Source organism: Ziziphus jujuba, chromosome 5 (assembly GCF_031755915.1).
Source record: "Ziziphus jujuba cultivar Dongzao chromosome 5, ASM3175591v1".
Lineage (NCBI taxonomy): Eukaryota > Viridiplantae > Streptophyta > Magnoliopsida > Rosales > Rhamnaceae > Ziziphus > Ziziphus jujuba.
In genome coordinates this window covers 2,574,972-2,594,549 of record NC_083383.1, presented here as the reverse complement: position 1 = coordinate 2,594,549, position 19,578 = coordinate 2,574,972, and the positions used below count along the sequence as shown (strand labels likewise).

General features: G+C 36.3%; 3 protein-coding genes across 4 annotated transcripts; 2 read left to right on the top strand and 1 right to left on the bottom strand.

The window, feature by feature from the left end:
- Positions 1-4,961: 4,961 nt before the first annotated feature.
- Positions 4,962-7,197, top strand: LOC107408274 (patatin-like protein 2). Its single transcript, XM_016015652.4, has 6 exons — positions 4,962-5,224; positions 5,342-5,526; positions 5,663-5,852; positions 5,972-6,133; positions 6,258-6,733; positions 6,849-7,197. Exons 1-6 carry the CDS (start codon positions 5,093-5,095, stop codon positions 6,937-6,939), a joined length of 1,236 nt encoding a protein of 411 aa, XP_015871138.3. The 5' UTR covers positions 4,962-5,092; the 3' UTR covers positions 6,940-7,197.
- A 5,815-nt stretch (positions 7,198-13,012) lies between these two features.
- LOC107420897 (patatin-like protein 2) lies at positions 13,013-15,734 on the bottom strand. The gene is given in 8 exon segments (XM_060816921.1): positions 13,013-13,405; positions 13,523-13,679; positions 13,682-13,694; positions 13,871-14,173; positions 14,457-14,618; positions 14,754-14,943; positions 15,138-15,319; positions 15,474-15,734. Coding segments are annotated over 8 exon segments (1,215 nt in total). The 5' UTR covers positions 15,612-15,734; the 3' UTR covers positions 13,013-13,335.
- On the top strand, positions 13,897-19,326 carry LOC125423093 (patatin-like protein 2). 2 transcript variants are annotated; one of them, XM_060816920.1, is made up of 7 exons: positions 13,897-14,028; positions 17,237-17,362; positions 17,481-17,665; positions 17,802-17,991; positions 18,111-18,272; positions 18,400-18,875; positions 18,979-19,326. In XM_060816920.1, exons 3-7 carry the CDS (start codon positions 17,562-17,564, stop codon positions 19,067-19,069), a joined length of 1,023 nt encoding a protein of 340 aa, XP_060672903.1. In that variant the 5' UTR covers positions 13,897-14,028; positions 17,237-17,362; positions 17,481-17,561; the 3' UTR covers positions 19,070-19,326. The 2 variants fall into 2 exon arrangements, with proteins under 2 accessions (XP_060672903.1, XP_048332404.2); XM_048476447.2 differs by lacking the exon at positions 13,897-14,028 and having other exon boundaries at positions 17,092-17,362.
- The last annotated feature ends 252 nt before the right edge of the window (positions 19,327-19,578 follow it).

The window sequence follows — 19,578 nt, the reverse complement described above, 5'->3', positions numbered from 1 at the left end:
GTAAAGTATGCCAATTTCTTTATGCAATTAGATTTTGAACTAGAGGCATATTTAAATGGGCTTTACGGAATTCTTTTGTTGGGCTAGTCCGAAGAAACCCTTTGTGTTGCTCACAATCGGGAGATAACGGTACGTGTGCCCACATCTGGGCCACATTCCAGAAGGGCCCTAGAGTTGCTGTCGTGGGCCCTTATTTCCGTCTCAATCTGTGGCCCATTTCTAATCACCTATCCGATGGGCTCAATTTGGACATAATAATTGCAGATATCTCATGTACACGTGTCTGTACTAGTACTCTTATATTAATCTCGCTAAGTTTATTTTCCTTAATTTGCAAAGTGAATGGTACCATAAAATGTTTTTTTATGTACGGACATGCTATTGCCTAAAATATGTTCATTAATTATAAATTAACATACGTGTTCAGGTATTTATCTAAGAAACGAAAAAAAAAAAGAAAGAAAAAAGCTACATGTCCAAGTATGTTTAAACATGCTAAATATATTATTTATTTATTTATTATGTACAATATTAAATATAAAAGAGAAAAAGGTGCTTGCATTTGGAGACTTTTTTTTAATCGGAAAAAAAAAATTGCGGAACCTTTTTTCTGGGTTAAAAAAAATAAAAAATAAAAAATAAACAAAGAAGAAGATGAAGAATCCCATAGACAAGGACGTCAATTTGACATCAGTTTCCAGGTGAGGAGATAGTCAATGTAAACAGTGAGAGAGAAGAGGGAAAATACGTTAGTGGCAGGAGAAATTTCTTTGTTGAAAAGATCAAATTGATAATTCAAGTCTCCATAGACACAGACATAATCTGCTAGAAATCTGTTTGGCTCGTTCCGGAGAAAATTCAATGCACGACCTACGCACGCGTCTGTGTTGCAAATAACACAAATATAAGATTTGGATTGTCTCCGAACACTACTTTCATTTTCACTTGTACCAATCAATAAACTCCAGATCCATCAAACTTCCGTGGAATTAGGCCTAGTACTCGTCCTCTTATCGTTGCTTCGTCATTACAAAAAGTCTCACTTTGAAAATTTACTGTTCCCCACCTACTTAAATATATTTCGACCCCATGGTCATTTCCTTTGCCGTATTTTTCAAGTTAAGCCGAATTTCTTGGAAACTCCGTTTCTTGTTTCATATTCCTGACTCAGTCTCCAAGTTCATTGCTTGCTAATGTAGCTAGTTACACTTATGTTTAGCAGCTTATAATGTCTAATTGATATTGTATTTTATTTGGCACCAAAATTGTAACACCCCGTCCCAAATCGCACCGGAATCCGTGCACGTTGACCGAGGTTGACCGTTGACCGTTGACCGAAGGGGGTCAAAAGTTGACTTTTTGACTCGGTGAGAATTTTGAGTTGACTAGGGTACGGTGGCGAAGTGCATGACGCCCTGAGTTCGTAGACTAGTAGCACGTCGAAAACGGAGCTACGGTTTGAAAGTTATGGGCAAAACAAGTTGAAGTGTAAACTGTCTAAAAGGTGCCGGGAGTTGACTTTTTCTTGTGATGTAATTGTGAGTTGACTCTTGTATGGTTGTAAAGTACTCGTCGATACGAGTTCATAGACTAGCAGCACGCTTAAATCGGACATGTGGTTAAAAAGTTATGGACGTTTGAAGTTTATCGGATACCGTATTATTTTAATGTTTTTGGGTCGTGAACAGTGAAATGCCACGTGTCAGTTTCTGATTGGTCCACGTGGCATGAACAGTGTCACGCAGGGTTTTAATTTTGAAAAACTCTCGGGGAAGAGAGAGAAAGAGAGAGAAGAGAGAGAAAGAGAGAGAGGAGAGAGAAAGAGAGAGAGAGGACCCGCCGGCCGCCGGTCATTTTCACGTTTTTCCGGCCTAGTTACTGTACACGCGCCGGCCAGCCAGATTTCCCACCTCATTTCCGGCAAAACCTCCAAATTTCACGGCGAACGGCCGCCGGACGCGCCCGGATCGGACGTCCGAAGTTTGGCGGCGATTTTTCCCCCTCCACCGCCGGCCACCGCGAATCGGCACTATTCCGGCCGATAAACAGTACACGCGCCATACACCCAGCATCCTCTCCTCAAGTCCGGCCTACCCACCAAAAATCACGGCCATCGGACCACCGACGCGCCGGGATCGGAGCGTTTTCCGGCGAGGGGTCGAAAATCTTCAAACGGTGATTTCTCCGCCGTCCGACCTCCGTTTTGCTCACCGTCGGTCCCGTTGGATTGCTCTCCTCACGATCTACAAATCTGCAAAATTTCACAGCAAACGGCCACCGTCGGAAATTACTGTTCCGGCGACGGTTGCCGGTGACGTGGCGGCCCGCCGGAAATTACTGTTCCGGCGAGTACCCGAAAATTCCGGCCAGCTCCAGTCTGCAGTGTTCGACCTCCTGAACCCAAATCCGACTTCCGTTTCCACCAATTCGCGACGGTTTGGGAGAATTGCGGAGCCGAAACCCGAAAAGCTTCCCGATAAAATTCAAACCCCGTCGGGTACGATCATCGGAAATTAAGACCGGATCTGTGATTAGCATCACTCGAGCTTCGATTCGGTATATGATTCGTAAATTTTAGTTATCGTTGTGTTTTGACCCCCCGGGTACCGGGTATTATTTACCCGAATAAAATATTAATTTATTTGACTGTCTGTGAATTTTGTTCTAGGAGCACCGGTGAGTCGTAGAATTGATCCCGTAGTGGATCATGGGTTAATTGCGTGCTCCAGGTGAGTGACCCACCTTCAAATTAATTTTGGGGAATTTAATTGATGAATATATTATGTGTGAATTAAATATTTGGAATTTAATTTCTATGTGCCAAATATTTATTGGATTATTGTAGAATTATTTATGAATTTATTGGATTTAAAAAAATGCGAATTCTACAAATTTATGCCATGTGAAATTAATTTATGGTTTTGAGGATTTTGAAATTGGTGTGGTTTTAATATTAAATTGGGCACGATTTGAATTTCAAATATTTCAAGGAAAATATTTGGTTATGTTGGTGATTTCAATTTTTATAAAATATGCCCATGGAATATTTTGAGATTTGATTATTATATTCGAGAATTATTTATGCTTGGAAAAAAAAATGTGGATATTTGAATTGATGGATTTGGGAGTTGGTGGATTTGGAAATCATGGGATTTATGGCATTGATTATAAAGAAATTGTGGAGAATTTCCCGGTTCAAGCGGATGGATTATGCCCGCTATATTTATGAAAAATGTGAAATTTGTTTTATGATTTAAATTTATGGATTTTATGATTTTTAGATGCACCGTGCACGTACTGGTGTTCTGATTATGCGATATGGTATATGTGAGATGGTTAGTGTGCACACGGTTGTGATTAGCGTGCAGGTGGGTGTGATTAGCGCGCAGGTGATGTGATTAGCGCGCAGGTGGGTGTGAGTAGCGCGCGGTTGATATTATGAGGGTGTCATGTGGATGCCATCGGAGAGGGCGGCCACCCCCCTTTGGCCGGGACACCAGGTTAGCAGCGGCGCTGTGGGACGCCACGCGACCGTATGCCGGTTTCTCTCTATAACCTCCTGTCTGGCGGTACCTTGGGACGCTGGGTACTGTTGGCGCCACTGGTATATAGTGGGTGCATCAAATGATTTTCAAAACTGTGTTTTAAAAATAAAATGTTAATGAAAAATATAATTGTTACCGCTTCTGGTATTTAATTGATGTCTTGGTTTTCGAGGAATATGAATAAAGGGTTTTGTGAAATTGTTTTAAAAGGGGAACCTTTCCAACTGAGAGAATTGTAAGGGTTTTGAGAGAAAATATTATTTCCAAATAATTATTATTTATACTTATTACTGTGATATTATATGGTATAGTAGTAGGGTCGCTCACTGAGATGATTAGCATCTCACACTCTTAAATTCCGTTCCTCTAGGTACCAGGTTGTCGGTGTTCACTCGGAGCGGACTTGATCTTCCTCGCTGTTTTAGTTCGGCAGTACCCTGTTATTCTTTTATTGCAGTTGTAATATTTCTTTCACTCTTGTTGTATTTATTTTGCACTGGATTACTGTATTTATTTTTTTTAAGTACTGCAATTTGTGGAACCAATTTGTAGTTTGTGGGAGGAATAAGGGGATATTTTAGAAGTGTGTTTTCAGTGCAGGTAAATTGTGGTAAGTAAATCCCTTAGGGGAGGCTCTGTCGGATTTTCCGTTGGAGGGTTCGGTAGGGTTTCCCTGGGATCAGGGCTGTCTAGGGTTCCGGGGAAGGAATTCTGGACGGGTCCTGACAAAAATTATGTAGGATTTATTAATATTATATGATCATATGTGCCATAAATTTAACACATTATTATGCTGGTATGAATTTGCTGCCTCATTACAAGGAAGAAATTAAATTTGCATGTTCAATTGAATAAGTAATATTTATCGCCATTTGTAACCATAATCTATGATGTGTCAAGTGGCAATAAAATGTTTACTTTTTTACTATTTTGTTTTATCATTATTTGTTATATCAGCGATAAAAAATTAGTATTTGTTATATTAGAAATAGATTTCATTGGTAATATAAATAGCAAAACTTTTTTAAATGATGAGTTAGATAATTTCGAGTTATACTTAATTTGACTAATTCAAAAAACTGGTCTTTTTTTTTTTTTTTTTTTTTAAGTTAATGAATTAACCACATATTCGGAGATTCTGGAGTATTGTCTCGTAAAGCGTTTTTTTCTTCTGGGATAAAATATTATATGTGGTCTAAGTTAAAATCATATATAGGAAAACTTGTTTTGGTAAATCATATCTAGGAAACTTGGTGGATGATAACTGCAGTATTATTGATTATTTTTATTTGAGTAAAAATAAAAATCGGGTCCAACTTAAACTCAAAATTTGGAAAAGTACAAGATCAGAGTCAACGTTTGACCAGAAAGTAGGAAAAAATAATCTCTATATAAAGGACAACTCGAGCCTTGTTGAGTAGTTCATATTCCTCTCAAGCCTGTGTTCTCTCGTTTGCTTCACAAAACCTCTGAGTCTCTCTTGTATTTTCAGTTCCCTAGCTAATTCCCTGCTTGCTTTTTTTTTTGGTCTCTGTTGCATTTTCCTCATGGAGAGAGCAAGATCATTCCTACAGTCTCCAACCTATGGAAACCTCATCACTATTCTTAGCATTGATGGTGGTGGCATAAGGGGCGTTATTCCAGGAACCATCCTTGCGTTCCTAGAGGCTGAGCTTCAGGTAAACGATCAACATTTCATATTAGTTTTTCATTTTGATTTGCGCTTCTTTTTTTTTCTTTTTTTTTTTTTTTCATGAACATCAATTTTAAGTGTGAATGGCTTCATGAACATGCAGAAGCTGGATGGTGAACAAGCAAGAATTGCAGATTACTTTGATGTGATAACTGGGACTAGCACTGGTGGCCTTGTGACCGCCATGCTCACAGTCCCAGATCATGAAAACAATCGTCCTCTGTTCGCCGCCAAAGATATCAAGGATTTCTACCTCGAGCACTGCCCTAAGATCTTTCCTCAAGAGAGGTGGGTATAGATGGAATTTTCCACATCTATTCTCATGTATGCTTTTTATTTTTATTTTTTTAATGGCTCTATTAACACCACCAACGTTTTTATTATTATTATTTTTATTTATTTATTTTTTACTTCATGCAATCAGCTTTCCACTTGCTAGTGGAGCCGCAGAGGTGATTAAAGCTCTAGCAGGACCAAAATATGATGGCAAATATTTACACAAACTGGTTAAGGAAAAATTAGGAGACAGACGGCTTCATGAGACTCTCACAAACGTTGTCATCCCAACTTTTGATGTCAAACGCCTCCAGCCAACCATTTTCTCCAGCTATGAGGTATATACACATGCATATATAAGTACTCTCTCAAATACTACTACTATGATGAGGTTTAATAATTAATTGTCTCCTTGACATAACTAACTTTTATTTCCTACTGGTTTTTTAATGTGTAGGTGAAAAAGAACCCCAGCATGGATGCCTTACTCTCAGATATCTGCATTGGAACTTCAGCTGCTCCAACCTATCTTCCAGCACACCAATTTGAAACCACAACCCCTGATGGCAAAGTCAGAGAGTTCCATCTCATTGACGGTGGTGTTGTGGCTAACAACCCGGTAATTACATATGATTAATTAATTAAATATGAGAGAGTTATTCCATTTCATCGATTGTTTTTTTTTTTATTAATTGGAGAAATATTAATTTATATGTATATGTATATATATATATATATTTCAGGCTTTGGTAGCAATGAATGAAGTGAGCAGAGAAATCCACCACGGAAATCCGGACTTTTTCCTAATCAAGCCAACAGAGTATGGTCGGTTTCTGGTAATATCGTTGGGAACTGGTACGCCAAAAGCAGATGAGAAGTACGATGCAAACGAAGCAGCCAGGTGGGGTATATTGGGGTGGTTGCACAGCCACAACTCCACTCCATTGGTGGATATATTTACACAAGCAAGTAGCGACATGGTTGATTTCCACCTCTCCACCGTGTTTCAAGCCCTGCACTCCGATAAGCATTACCTTCGAATTCAGGACGACACGCTGAGTGGGAAAGTATCTTCGGTGGATATTGCCACCAAGAAAAACTTGGACAGTCTTGTGGAAGTTGGGGAGAATTTGTTGAAGAAACCTGTTTCAATGGTGAATTTGGAGACCGGTGTCTGTGAGCCTTCTCATAAGGATACAAATGAAGAAGCTCTTAGAAGGTATATATATATATATATATATATATATATATATAATTTTATTTTTTTTATAATATCATATTGCTGTATAAAAAATGCTTAGAAGTTGATAATTACTTCATTTTCATGTATGCAGGTTAGCGGGAATACTTTCTAGGGAGAGAAGGACTCGTGAAGCCAGATCACCAAGTTCCGCAAACATTTCCGTCACTGCCAGAGTCATATAATTTAAATAGCTCCTGTTATACTGATAATATTTTAGTTAATTTCATTTAATTGGTAATAATCAAATAACCTTCTAATTACACATATGCCGTTCAATATACGTGTTTTAGATGTTCTAGCTAGTTAATGACATCTCTTTTGGTTCATATCTGTATTCTTTTACTTATTAAAAAAATACTTGTATTCTTTTATCGATCATTGGTAAAAGCGACCTGTTGTAATATATAGCTCTAATAAATTTGTTCTTCTTTCCCCTATCATTTTTTTTGAGCAATTAATTGTCGTAATTATTTGTAATTAGTACCCAATGGTTTATTTATTTAATTTCTTTTACATTCAAAACTATGCGATTGGAAACGTGTGGTGAGTTGACCCGATCATTCGGCCTGGAATAGTACTAAAATATCTAAAAGACAAAACTTACTAGCCGTTTTGACTTGTTGGTTGCCATCACAATCTAATCAAATTGACTAGTATAACTTTTCCTCTATATATATATATATATATATGCAAATTAATGGTCTAAATCTAAGTCTAAGTCATCTTTCTAATGAAATTTGACCAAATTGTCAAATATGCGAAAAATCTACATATTTTTCCTATGTAATCGTATTCAATTCTTCTAATATTAAATGGAAATCAGCTAAAAAAAATTAAAACTTAATTACTGATTTTGCAAATAAAAACTCGGTTTAAACTTTTTAGTTTCTTTGAACTTTTAGAAACTAAAAGTCATAACAATATATATATATATATATATATATATATATATGTATTTCATTGGGTTTGCATTAAACCATTTTGGGATGGATATTTCTAATAATATGAAAGCAACATCTTTAGTTGTAAATGCCAGATTTATAAAATGGTTTACATTTTGCATAATTATCCCTTTCTTCTACTTTTGATCGGCGGCGAGGATCGCTTGCATCTTTATTATTTATGTACTATTATTCTTATTATTTACAGTTGTCTAAATGACGGCCCTCTAGCACATTCCTTTGACCGAGTATTCCTATTATGATATACGTATACATATATATATATTCAAAAAAAAAAAATTAGAAAAATGATCGAGTCTTCCCTTCTAATATTCTTGCAACGCGAACTCACATTTACTATGAAAAATAGTAAACTTATATCTACCGCGCCCCCCCGCCCCCCCCAAAAAAAAAAAAAAAAAAAAAAGAAAGAAGAAGAAGAAGAAAAAAAAAGTTCAGAAAAAATTAAAATGGAAAGAAAAAAAAAAAAAAAAGAGTACGATTATAAGGTCATCCGATTTTTTCATCTTATCCATTATTAATATTATGTCATCCCATTTGATATGTTTATTAAGAAAATAAAATAAACTGAGTGAAAAAGTAATTTTTTTCCAAATAGAATGATATTTTATTATTAGTTAAACAGGAGATCTCCATCAATTATATGTGTATCATTCTTTCTTTCTTTTCCATTCAAATTAATGAATCAATCTATATTAATGTTGATTACCAATTTGATGAAAACTTTAGAACATTGAATGTGGAGTGCAAAGATAATTGGTGCGGCTGCGGCTTGGCCTATAATTAGGCCAACAATTAGTAATATACCACATGAGATTTGACGAGAATTGTAGGTAAGACTAATTAGGTAATTTCATTAAGGCAACGCAAGGCTAGGGGTTAGCTAGCCAGAGAAAAAAGCCCCCCAAAGCCGTGCGTTTGTAATGTACGGAATGATTTATTATTAAATATTAATATTGTAGCTAAAAAGAAAAAGTTGTAGCAAAAAAAAAAAAAAAATTATATGTTTTACCTAAAAGTTTTCCAGCAGATTTAATGGAAACAAACATGATCGTAATATTCCTAATTTTTTTCTTTTCTTTTCCTTGTAACAGGAGAGGACAGAAAAGAAGAGATGAAATGGCAATGGCTGCGTCAATCTTAGGAATTTGATCATATTAGACAAAGAGAACTGATTAAAACGTGTCCATATATAATTCAATCAGCAAAACAAACGGATATACTTACACTTCCACATAAACATTAACCCCGATATGTCATTTTTCGTACAATGTCCTTGTTTTAGTGCCTGTTTAACAATGGCTTCTATATAACCCATGTACAATAATCATTAATTTCTTCTTAAAAATCATTGTTTAGAGCTTCCTATATATACACTACCGAATTTGTTATGTAATTTTACTCTTCGAGTCAGGGAAGTTTATTTCTTGGGTTCAAACTTCAAAACACAAAAACGTCAATGCTCAATATTCATTCCTTCCAGTGCCTAATACACACAGATCATTGTCCAATTAATGCAAATCCACACACATTAATTATTCAATTTGCATTTTTTTTTCTCTTTTTAAAATACGAGAAGTTCCGTCAAAATGCATGGAGGCTTTCTGTACACTAGTTATGAGGCCCTAAAAATTAATGTCAGGACCCGTCCAGAATTCCTTCCCCGGAATCCTAGACAGCCCTGATCCTAGGGAAACCCTACCGGACCCTCCAACGGAAAATCCGACAGAGCCTTCTCCAAGGGATTTAATTACCACAAACTACCTGCACTGAAAACACACTTCTAAAAACATCCCCTTATTCCTCCCACAAACTACAAACTGTTCTACAAATTCCAGCACTTCTCAAAAGCAACAACAGTCCAGTGCATAAATAAAACAGAAGTATCCCAATAGTATACAGAGCTTTAAGAAGTGCTAAACAACATAAATACAACAAGGCTGAAAAGAAATAATACACTGAAATGAAAGAGTACAAAGATGCTTCTCGAAACACAACAGCAGCGGAAAACTTGGTTCGCTCCGGAAGAACATCTACCACCACTTGCACCTAAGGAAACGGAATTTAAGAGTGTGAGATGCTAATCATCTCCGTGAGTAACCCGAACTATTGAACACCTTTTAATAATAATAATAAAATACTAACAATTTAGGAGTGGAACAAATACCAACAATTAATAAATAAATAATAATAACTGTTGGAAAATAATAATTTCCCTCAAAACTCTCACCAATCGCTCCGTTTGAAATGTTCCCTTTTTAAAACCTTTTCGCAAAACCCAATGTACATACCTCCCAAAAACCAAGGGATTAAACCATTTGATAAACAAGAATTAAATAAATACATACCCCAAATATATATTAAAAATATAATAATTATAGTAAATAAATTTTGAACACCTTTGGGGTTTAAACCATTATTTGCAATTACACCGACGCACCACACCATATACCGGTGATGCCCTCCGATACCCAGCGTCCCGAGCACCGACTGGCGGGGGATTAAAGAGAGAAACCTGCAGTGGTCACTTCGGCGTCCCGACAGTACCGACTGCTAAAAACCATCACCCGGCCAAGGAGGGGGGCGGCTGTGGCCAATAACAACTTGCCTGCCCACGGTCCAATGGCAACTCACGGGTGAAGTAAAAACCGCACGCTAAACCATATAATAACCGCGTGCTAAACCACGTGTCCATACACCATACACCAGAACACCAATACTGTATGAGTGCGTCTAAAAATAAACAATAACAACCAACCGTACCGTTTTTCCAAAAACCACCGTGGGAAGTATACCATATTTTCACAAAACACCATCCCACATATTTTTATTTAAACAACCCGGTACGAAACAGCGATAATCAACAAACCACAATTTTCCTCTAAATACGAGATGCAACCATAAAAATACCGCGGGCATAATTTGTAAAATTTAACCAAATATTTTCATAAAATATTTAACCCAATTATGCCCGAGAAATCACATTTGAAACCACGTAAAATTAATACCGAAACATACCTTGCTCATGCATAACAAATAAATTAAATTAAACCGCATTAAAACCATAATTCAACCACACCACATGAGCATAATTTAGATACTAAATTAAATACCAATTAAATATAATTAATTACCCAAAATAATTTTTGAAGGTGGGTCACTCACCTGGAGCACGCAAATCAACTAAGATCCTCCTCGGGATCAACTCTACTACTCGCACGTGCACCTAAACAACCACAGTGCACAAACTAAAAATATTAATATTTTATTCGGATAATTTCCAAATGGATACCCGGGGAACGAACAGCAAATGACATCTAAAGGGTTACGAGTTATATACCGAATCGAAGCTCGCGTGATGAGGATCACGGATTCGGTCTTACTTTCCGGTGATCGGACCCGACGGGGTCGGAATCTTGCCGGAAAGCTTTTCGAGTTTTGGCTCTGCAATTCTCCCAAACTGTCATGAATTGGCGGAAACGGAAGCCGGATTCGGGTTCAGGAGGTCGAACACTGCGGACTGGAGCTGGCCGAAATTTTGGGTACTCGCCGGAACAGTATTTTCCGGCGAGCCGTCGCGGTCACCGGCAACCGTCGCCGGCGGCGGCGCGTGCGGTGGCCGTTGGTCGTGAAATTTTTCAGACTTGTAGATCTTGAGGAGAGCAATCCAACGGGACCGGCGGTGAGCAAAACGGAGGTCGGACGGCGGAGAAATCACCGTTTGAAGATTTCCGGCCCCTCGCCGGAAAACGCTCCGATCCCGGCGCGTCGGTGGTCCGATGGCCGTGATTTTTGGTGGGTCGGCCGGACTTGAGGAGAGGATCAAGGCTAGCTGGCGCGTGTACTGTATATAGGCAGGAACAGGGTCGATTCGCGGTGGCCGGCGGTGGAGGGGAAAACTCGCCGCCAAACTTCGGAGGTCCGATCCGCGCGCGTCGGGTGGCCGTTCGCCGTGAAATTTGGAGTTTTTTCCGGAAATGAGGAGAGCAACGTTGCTGGCCGGCGCGTGCACTGTATATCGGCCGGAACAGTGGAAAACTCCGGTGGCCGGCGGTGGCTCTCTCTCTCTCTTTCTCTCTCTTCCCCGAGACTTTTAACAAATAAAAACCCCGGTGTGACACTGTTCATGCCACGTGGACCAATCAGAAGCTGACACGTGGCATTTCACCGTTCACCGACCAAAAACATTAAAATAATACGGTATCCGGTAAACTTCAAACGTCCATAACTTTTTAACCGGATGTCCGTTTTGAGCGTGCCGCTAGTCTGTGAACTCGTATCGACGAGCACTTCACAACCATGCACGAGTCAAAGCTCAATTCCCCATAAACAAAAAGTCAACTACGGCACCCCCTGGACAGTTTGGACCGCAACTTGTTTCGTCCATAACTTTCAAACCGTAGCTCTGTTTTCGACGTGCTACCAGTCTACGAACTCGGGGCATCGTGCTCTTCGCCACGGTACCCTGGTCAACTCGAAATTCTCACCGAATCAAAAAGTCAACTTTTGACCCCTTTTGGTCAACGGTCAACGCGTACGGATTCCGGTGCGATTTGGAACGGGGTGTTACATTAATCTTGAAATTGTCTCAATTTCCTGTATCTTTCAGTAATGACATATATGCAATTTTCTTTTTTTTTTAAAATACAAAATTCTTGCTTTGGTTTTCGAACATATATATAATTAATTTTGCAAACTAAGTTGACTTAAGGATAGCAGTCACGTTTAGGGTCTAGATTGACAATTCAAATGGACCAAATTGACTAAGTCATATAAAAAATTATGACAATGTCCAATATGGAAATAAAACAAATGATCGTCTTTTTAGTTTGCACAACTAAGCACGCATTTTTTTATATAGGATTTGGTTTGATTAATTTAAATTATTTAATTATAATCCAATCAAATTGAATTAAACTTAAACATGATTAAATTATATTTAAAATAATACAATCTAATACAAGTTAACTGTAGATATGAAAACTAGTCCTAAATAATTAAATTCCTTTTGAAAAAGGTTATTCAAAGGTTGAATTTTGTGTAATACTATACTTTTCTAGTTAAGTCTTTAGCTCGGAGATGACAACATACATGCGTCATGGTATGTCTTTTACAGACCGTGTTCTGCGTTTTTCTTCTTATTTTAATGGACTTCTCCTATTTCGGTATCTTGATTATTTTAATTGAAGCTCGTTGTGGATATATTTGGTGAAAGAGTCAATATCAACTTAAAAGGACATTTTTGTCATGGATTCACCCCAACAGATATGTGAATGAGCCATCTCAATAAAATGTTTTGCACAACATATATTTGTAATATGAGAATGATCTTAGTGATCACCTAAATTGTTACATTAATTGTACATTATACAACTGGGGATTTATTTGAATACAGTGAAAACAATAACGAATATTCAAACTAATTGGTGGATTGAATTGATTGCTAGCCCTCCACCTCAACTAATTAGAACACGACCAACACGCAATATAGATACTATTATTTAGAAAGATTCAAAAGTCTTTGATAAAATATCTAAAGAATCACAAGTCTTTGACAAAATATATATATATATATATATATATATATATATATCCTTTGGAAACTGAAGCAGGCATTTATAATTTTTTTCCATGGGGTGATTTCATATCACGAAGCCGCTTCTCATCTGAGAGGATTTTCGCAAATCTGCAAAAGTAGTAATCACAAGTTTAATTAATAATTTTCATTATATATTTAATTATGTTAAGCATATATTACCATATAAAATAAAATTAGATAAAGGTAACATATGTTATTTGGAACCTTCTGAGAGCCTCTTCATTAGTCTCGTGATTAGCAGCCTCGAAGCGTCCAGTTTCCAAATTAACCCTTGAAACTGGTTTCTTCAATAGCCCTTCACCAACTTTCACAAGTTGTTCCAAATTCTTATTTGTCGCTACATCCACTGAGGATACATCTCACTCAATGTGTCGTCCTGCATTTTATTAAATATTAATTTCCACTACCCAATGTTATTTAAATGAATACATGTCTATATTAATAATAGGTGTATATTTTTTTTTTTATAATGAAATAATATTGAGGAATAAAAGTCAAATTTATGGACATTAATTTTAAATTTTATCTTAAAATTAGTGGCTAATAAAGTACCGCAATTCGGAGATAATTCTTTTCAGAGTTTAGGGCTTGGAAAACCACAGAAAGATGAAGATCGACCATGTCGGCACTTCCTTGGGAAAACACATCAATAATAGGTGTGGAACCGCCGTGTGTTAACCAACTCAAAATCCCCCACTTAGCAGCTTCAGGTGCTTTATATTTCATTTCATCTTTTGATGAACCAGTTCCTAACGATATAACTAGAAATCGTGTATAGTCCAATGGTGAAAAGGGAAAGAAATCTTGACTCCCTTTGATTATCTCCTTTGTCACTTCACCCATAGCAACTAGAGTCTGGAGAAAAAAACAATGTTGGAAAAAACAAGTATTTAATATTTTTTATAAATTCAAAATATAATACATATATATAATGGATATATATAATGTTTCATTAGGAATATAAAAGTATTGACACGTAGTATTTAGAATACCACATCAATTAATGATTAAAATTCTAGTTTATATTATTATGTGTCTAATATAAAGTGGAAACTATTTTTCTAATAAATTAAAACTATATATATATATATATATTTTGGACATCATCAATATATTTATGTTTTCTACATATATATACCGGATTGTTTGCAGTAACACCTCCATCTATAAGATTAAATTGTCTGACGCTCCCATGAACATCCTCAGTTTCGAAGTAATGAGCTGGAAGATAAGTTGGTGCTGCGGAGGTTGAAATGCATATGTCTGAGAGTAGGGCATCCATTGAAAGATTTTTTTTTAACTGTACTCACAAAAGAAAGAAATTTATCATATATATATATATATATATATAGATGGTGATCATTAACAACATGTAATTAATATTACTTTTAATAGGAAGGTGAAAGAGAAGAATTAATTAAGAATGATGAAGTACCTCATAGGTGGAAAATATTGTTGGTTGCAGACGCTTGATGTCAAATGTAGGAATGACAATGTTAGTAAGAGTCTCGTGTAGTTTTGTATTGCCTAGTTTTTCCTTGACAATTTGATGCAGATATTTGCCATCGTATTTAGGTCCACCTAAAGCTTTTATGATCTTAGTCATGTGAGGGAATAATGGACACCTGTTATTTACAAAAAAACAAAAACAAAAAAAAAAAAGAAAAGGAAAAAAAAAAGAAAAAAAAAAGGAGTTAAATTCTTACTAGACATTTTATTTATTTGTAGAGATTAATCGAGATTGGTATTTAATTAACATTAACGCATATACATACATATATATATATATATATATATATATATATATATATAAAGTTACCTATTTTGGGGAAAAATTTTAGGGCAATGATTAAGGTAGAAGTCCTTAATATCCTTGGCAGCGAACAAAGGGCGATTCTTTTCGTTTGGAGCAGTTAGCATGGCAGTGACAAGACCACCGGTGCTTGTTCCAGAAATCACGTCAAAATAGTCGGCGAGTCTTGCGTTCTCACCGTCCAGTTTCTGTAACATAGAAAAGCAAAGCAAAATTTTCTACACTAATTACTAACTTATCAATATCAAATTAGAACATCTATTGGGGAGAAATATAAGACTGATGGCAAACATCTATTCAAAATATATTAATTTTGGCGTTGATGTATATTATATACTCCACCTGAAGCTCAGACTCTAAGAAGGCGAGGATAGTGCCAGGAATAAGCCCTCTTATGCCACCCCCATCAATGCTGAGAATGGTGATTAAATTTCCATAGGTTGGAGGCTGTAACTGAACATTGGTTCCTTCAGCGGCCATAACTGATATTTGGCAATAAATTAATTAATGGAGCTAGGGTGCTGATCTAGATATATAGAGAGAGCAAACGTTTTAACAGCGATCTTTGATGTAAAATAGAGAGTTTCTCAACTTTGTGTTTCTCTTCAAGTATATGGGGGTATTTATAGACTTCTCGATCGAGATTGCATCTTCAAAATTCCAACAAGGCATAAGGAACAAGGACGTCAATTTGACATCAGTTTCCGGGTGAGGAGATAGTCAATGTAAACAGTGAGAGAGAAGAGGGAAAATACGTTAGTGGCAGGAGAAATTTCTTTGTTGAAAAGATCAAATTGATAATTCAAGTCTCCATAGACACAGACATAATCTGCTAGAAATCTGTTTGGCTCGTTCCGGAGAAAATTCAATGCACGACCTACGCACGCGTCTGTGTTGCAAATAACACAAATATAAGATTTGGATTGTATCCGAACACTACTTTCATTTTCACTTGTACCAATCAATAAACTCCAGATCCATCTAACTTCCGTGGAATTAGGCCTAGTACTTGTCCTCTTATCATTGCTTCATCATTACAAAAAGTCTCACTTTGAAAATTTACTGTTCCCCACCTACTTAAATATATTTCGACCCCATGGTCATTGCCTTTGCCCTATTTTTCAAGTTAAACCGTATTTCTTGGAAACTCGGTTTCTTGTTTCATATTCCTGACTCAGTCTCCAAGTTCATTGCTTGCTAATGTAGCTAGTTACACTTATGTTTTGCTGCTTATAATGTCTAATTGATATTGTATTTTATTTGGCACCAATTAATATTATATGATCATATATGCCATAAATTTAGCACATTATTATGCTGGTATGAATTTGCTGCCTCATTACAAGGAAGAAATTAAATTTGCATGTTCAATTGAATAGGTAATATTTATCGCCACTTGTAGCCATAATCTATGGTATGTCAAGTGGCAATAAAATGTTTACTTTTTTACTATTTTGTTTTATCATTATTTGTTATATCAGCGATAAAAAATTAATATTTGTTATATTAGAAATATATTTCATTGGTAATATAAATAGCAAACCTTTTTTAAACGATGAGTTAGATAATTTCGAGTTATACTTAATTTGACTAATTCAAAAAACTGGCCCTTTTTCTTTTTTTTTTTTTTAAGTTAATGAATTAACCAATAGCAGGTTCAGCCGCCACTTGCCACCACATATTCGGAGACTCTGGAGTATTGTCTCGTAAAGCGTTTTTTTCTTTTAGGATAAAATATTATATGTGGTCTAAGTTAAAATCATATATAGGAAAACTTGTTTTGGTAAATCATATCTAGGAAACTTGTGGATGATAACTGCAGTATTATTGATCATTTTCATTTGAGTAAAAATAAAAACCGGGTCCAACTTAAACTCAAAATTTGGAAAAGTACAAGATCAGAGTCAACGTTTGACCAGAAAGTAGGAAAAAATAATCTCTATATAAAGGACAACTCGAGCCTTGTTGAGTAGTTCATATTCCTCTCAAGCCTGTGTTCTCTCGTTTGCTTCACAAAACCTCTGAGTCTGTCTTGTATTTTCAGTTCCCTAGCTAATTCCCTGCTTGCTTTTTTTTTTGGTCTCTGTTGCATTTTCCTCATGGAGAGAGCAAGATCATTCCTACAGTCTCCAACCTATGGAAACCTCATCACTATTCTTAGCATTGATGGTGGTGGCATAAGGGGCCTCATTCCAGGAACCATCCTTGCGTTCCTAGAGGCTGAGCTTCAGGTAAACGATCAACATTTCATATTAGTTTTTCTTTTTTTCTTTTTTTATTTTTATTATTATTTTTTTTGTTGTTTCATGAACATCAATTTTAAGTGTGAATGGCTTCATGAACATGCAGAAGCTGGATGGTGAACAAGCAAGAATTGCTGATTACTTTGATGTGATAACTGGGACTAGCACTGGTGGCCTTGTGACCGCCATGCTCACAGTCCCAGATCATGAAAACAATCGTCCTCTGTTCGCCGCCAAAGATATCAAGGATTTCTACCTCGAGCACTGCCCTAAGATCTTTCCTCAAGAAAGGTGGGTATAGATGGAATTTTCCACATCTATTCTCATGTATGCTTTTTATTTTTATTTTTTTAATGGCTCTATTAACACCACCAACGTTTTTATTATTATTATTTTTATTTATTTATTTTTTACTTCATGCAATCAGCTTTCCACTTGCTAGTGGAGCCGCAGAGGTGATTAAAGCTCTAACAGGACCCAAATATGATGGCAAATATTTACACAAACTGGTTAAGGAAAAATTAGGAGACAGACGGCTTCATGAGACTCTCACAAACGTTGTCATCCCAACTTTTGATGTCAAACGCCTCCAGCCAACCATTTTCTCCAGCTATGAGGTATATACACATGCATATATAAGTATTCTCTCAAATACTACTACTATGATGAGGTTTAATAATTAATTGTCTCCTTGACATAACTAACTTTTATTTCCTACTGGTTTTTTAATGTGTAGGTGAAAAAGAACCCCAGCATGGATGCCTTACTCTCAGATATCTGCATTGGAACTTCAGCTGCTCCAACCTATCTTCCAGCACACCAATTTGAAACCACAACCCCTGATGGCAAAGTCAGAGAGTTCCATCTCATTGACGGTGGTGTTGTCGCTAACAACCCGGTAATTACGTATGATTAATTAATTAAATATGAGAGAGTTATTCCGTTTCATCGATTGTTTTTTTTTGATTAATTGGAGAAATATTAATTTATATATATATATATATATATATATATGTATATTTCAGGCTTTGGTAGCAATGAATGAAGTGAGCAGAGAAATCCACCAGGGAAATCCGGACTTTTTCCTAATCAAGCCAACAGAGTACGGTCGGTTTCTGGTAATATCGTTGGGAACTGGTACGCCAAAAGCAGATGAGAAGTACGATGCAAACGAAGCAGCCAGGTGGGGTATATTGGGGTGGTTGCACAGCCACAACTCCACTCCATTGGTGGATATATTTACACATGCAAGTAGCGACATGGTTGATTTCCACCTCTCCACCGTGTTTCAAGTCCTGCACTCCGATAAGCATTACCTTCGAATTCAGGACGACACGCTGAGTGGGAAAGTATCTTCGGTGGATATTGCCACCAAGAAAAACTTGGACAGTCTTGTGGAAGTTGGGGAGAATTTGTTGAAGAAACCTGTTTCAATGGTGAATTTGGAGACCGGTGTCTGTGAGCCTTCTCATAAGGATACAAATGAAGAAGCTCTTAGAAGGTATATATATATATATATATATATATATTTTTTTTTTATAATATCATATTGTTATATAAAAAATGCTTAGAAGTTGATAATTACTTCATTTTGATGTATGCAGGTTAGCGGGAATACTTTCTAGGGAGAGAAGGACTCGTGAAGCCAGATCACCAAGTACCGCAAACATTTCCGTCACTGCCAGAGTCATATAATTTAAATAGCTCCTCTTATAGTGATAATATTTTAGTTAATTTCATTTAATTGGTAATAATCAAATACCTTCTAATTACACATATGCCGTTCAATATATCTGTTTTAGATGTTCTAGCTAGTTAATGACATATCTTTTGGTTCATATCTGTATTCTTTTATTTATTAAAAAAATATTTGTATTCTTTTATGGATCATTGGTAAAAGCGATCTGTTGTAATATATAGCTCTAATAAATTTGTTCTTCTTTCCCCTATCATTTTTTTTTGAGCAATTAATTGTCGTATTTATTTGTAATTAGTACCCAATGGTTTATTTATTTAATTTCTTTTACATTCAGAACTATGCGATTGGAAACGTGTGGTGAGTTGACCCGATCATTCGGCCTGGAATAGTACTAAAATATCTAAAAGACAAAACTTACTAGCCGTTTTGACTTGTTGGTTGCCATCACAATCTAATCAAATTGTCTAGTATAACTTTTCCTCTATATATATATATATATATATGC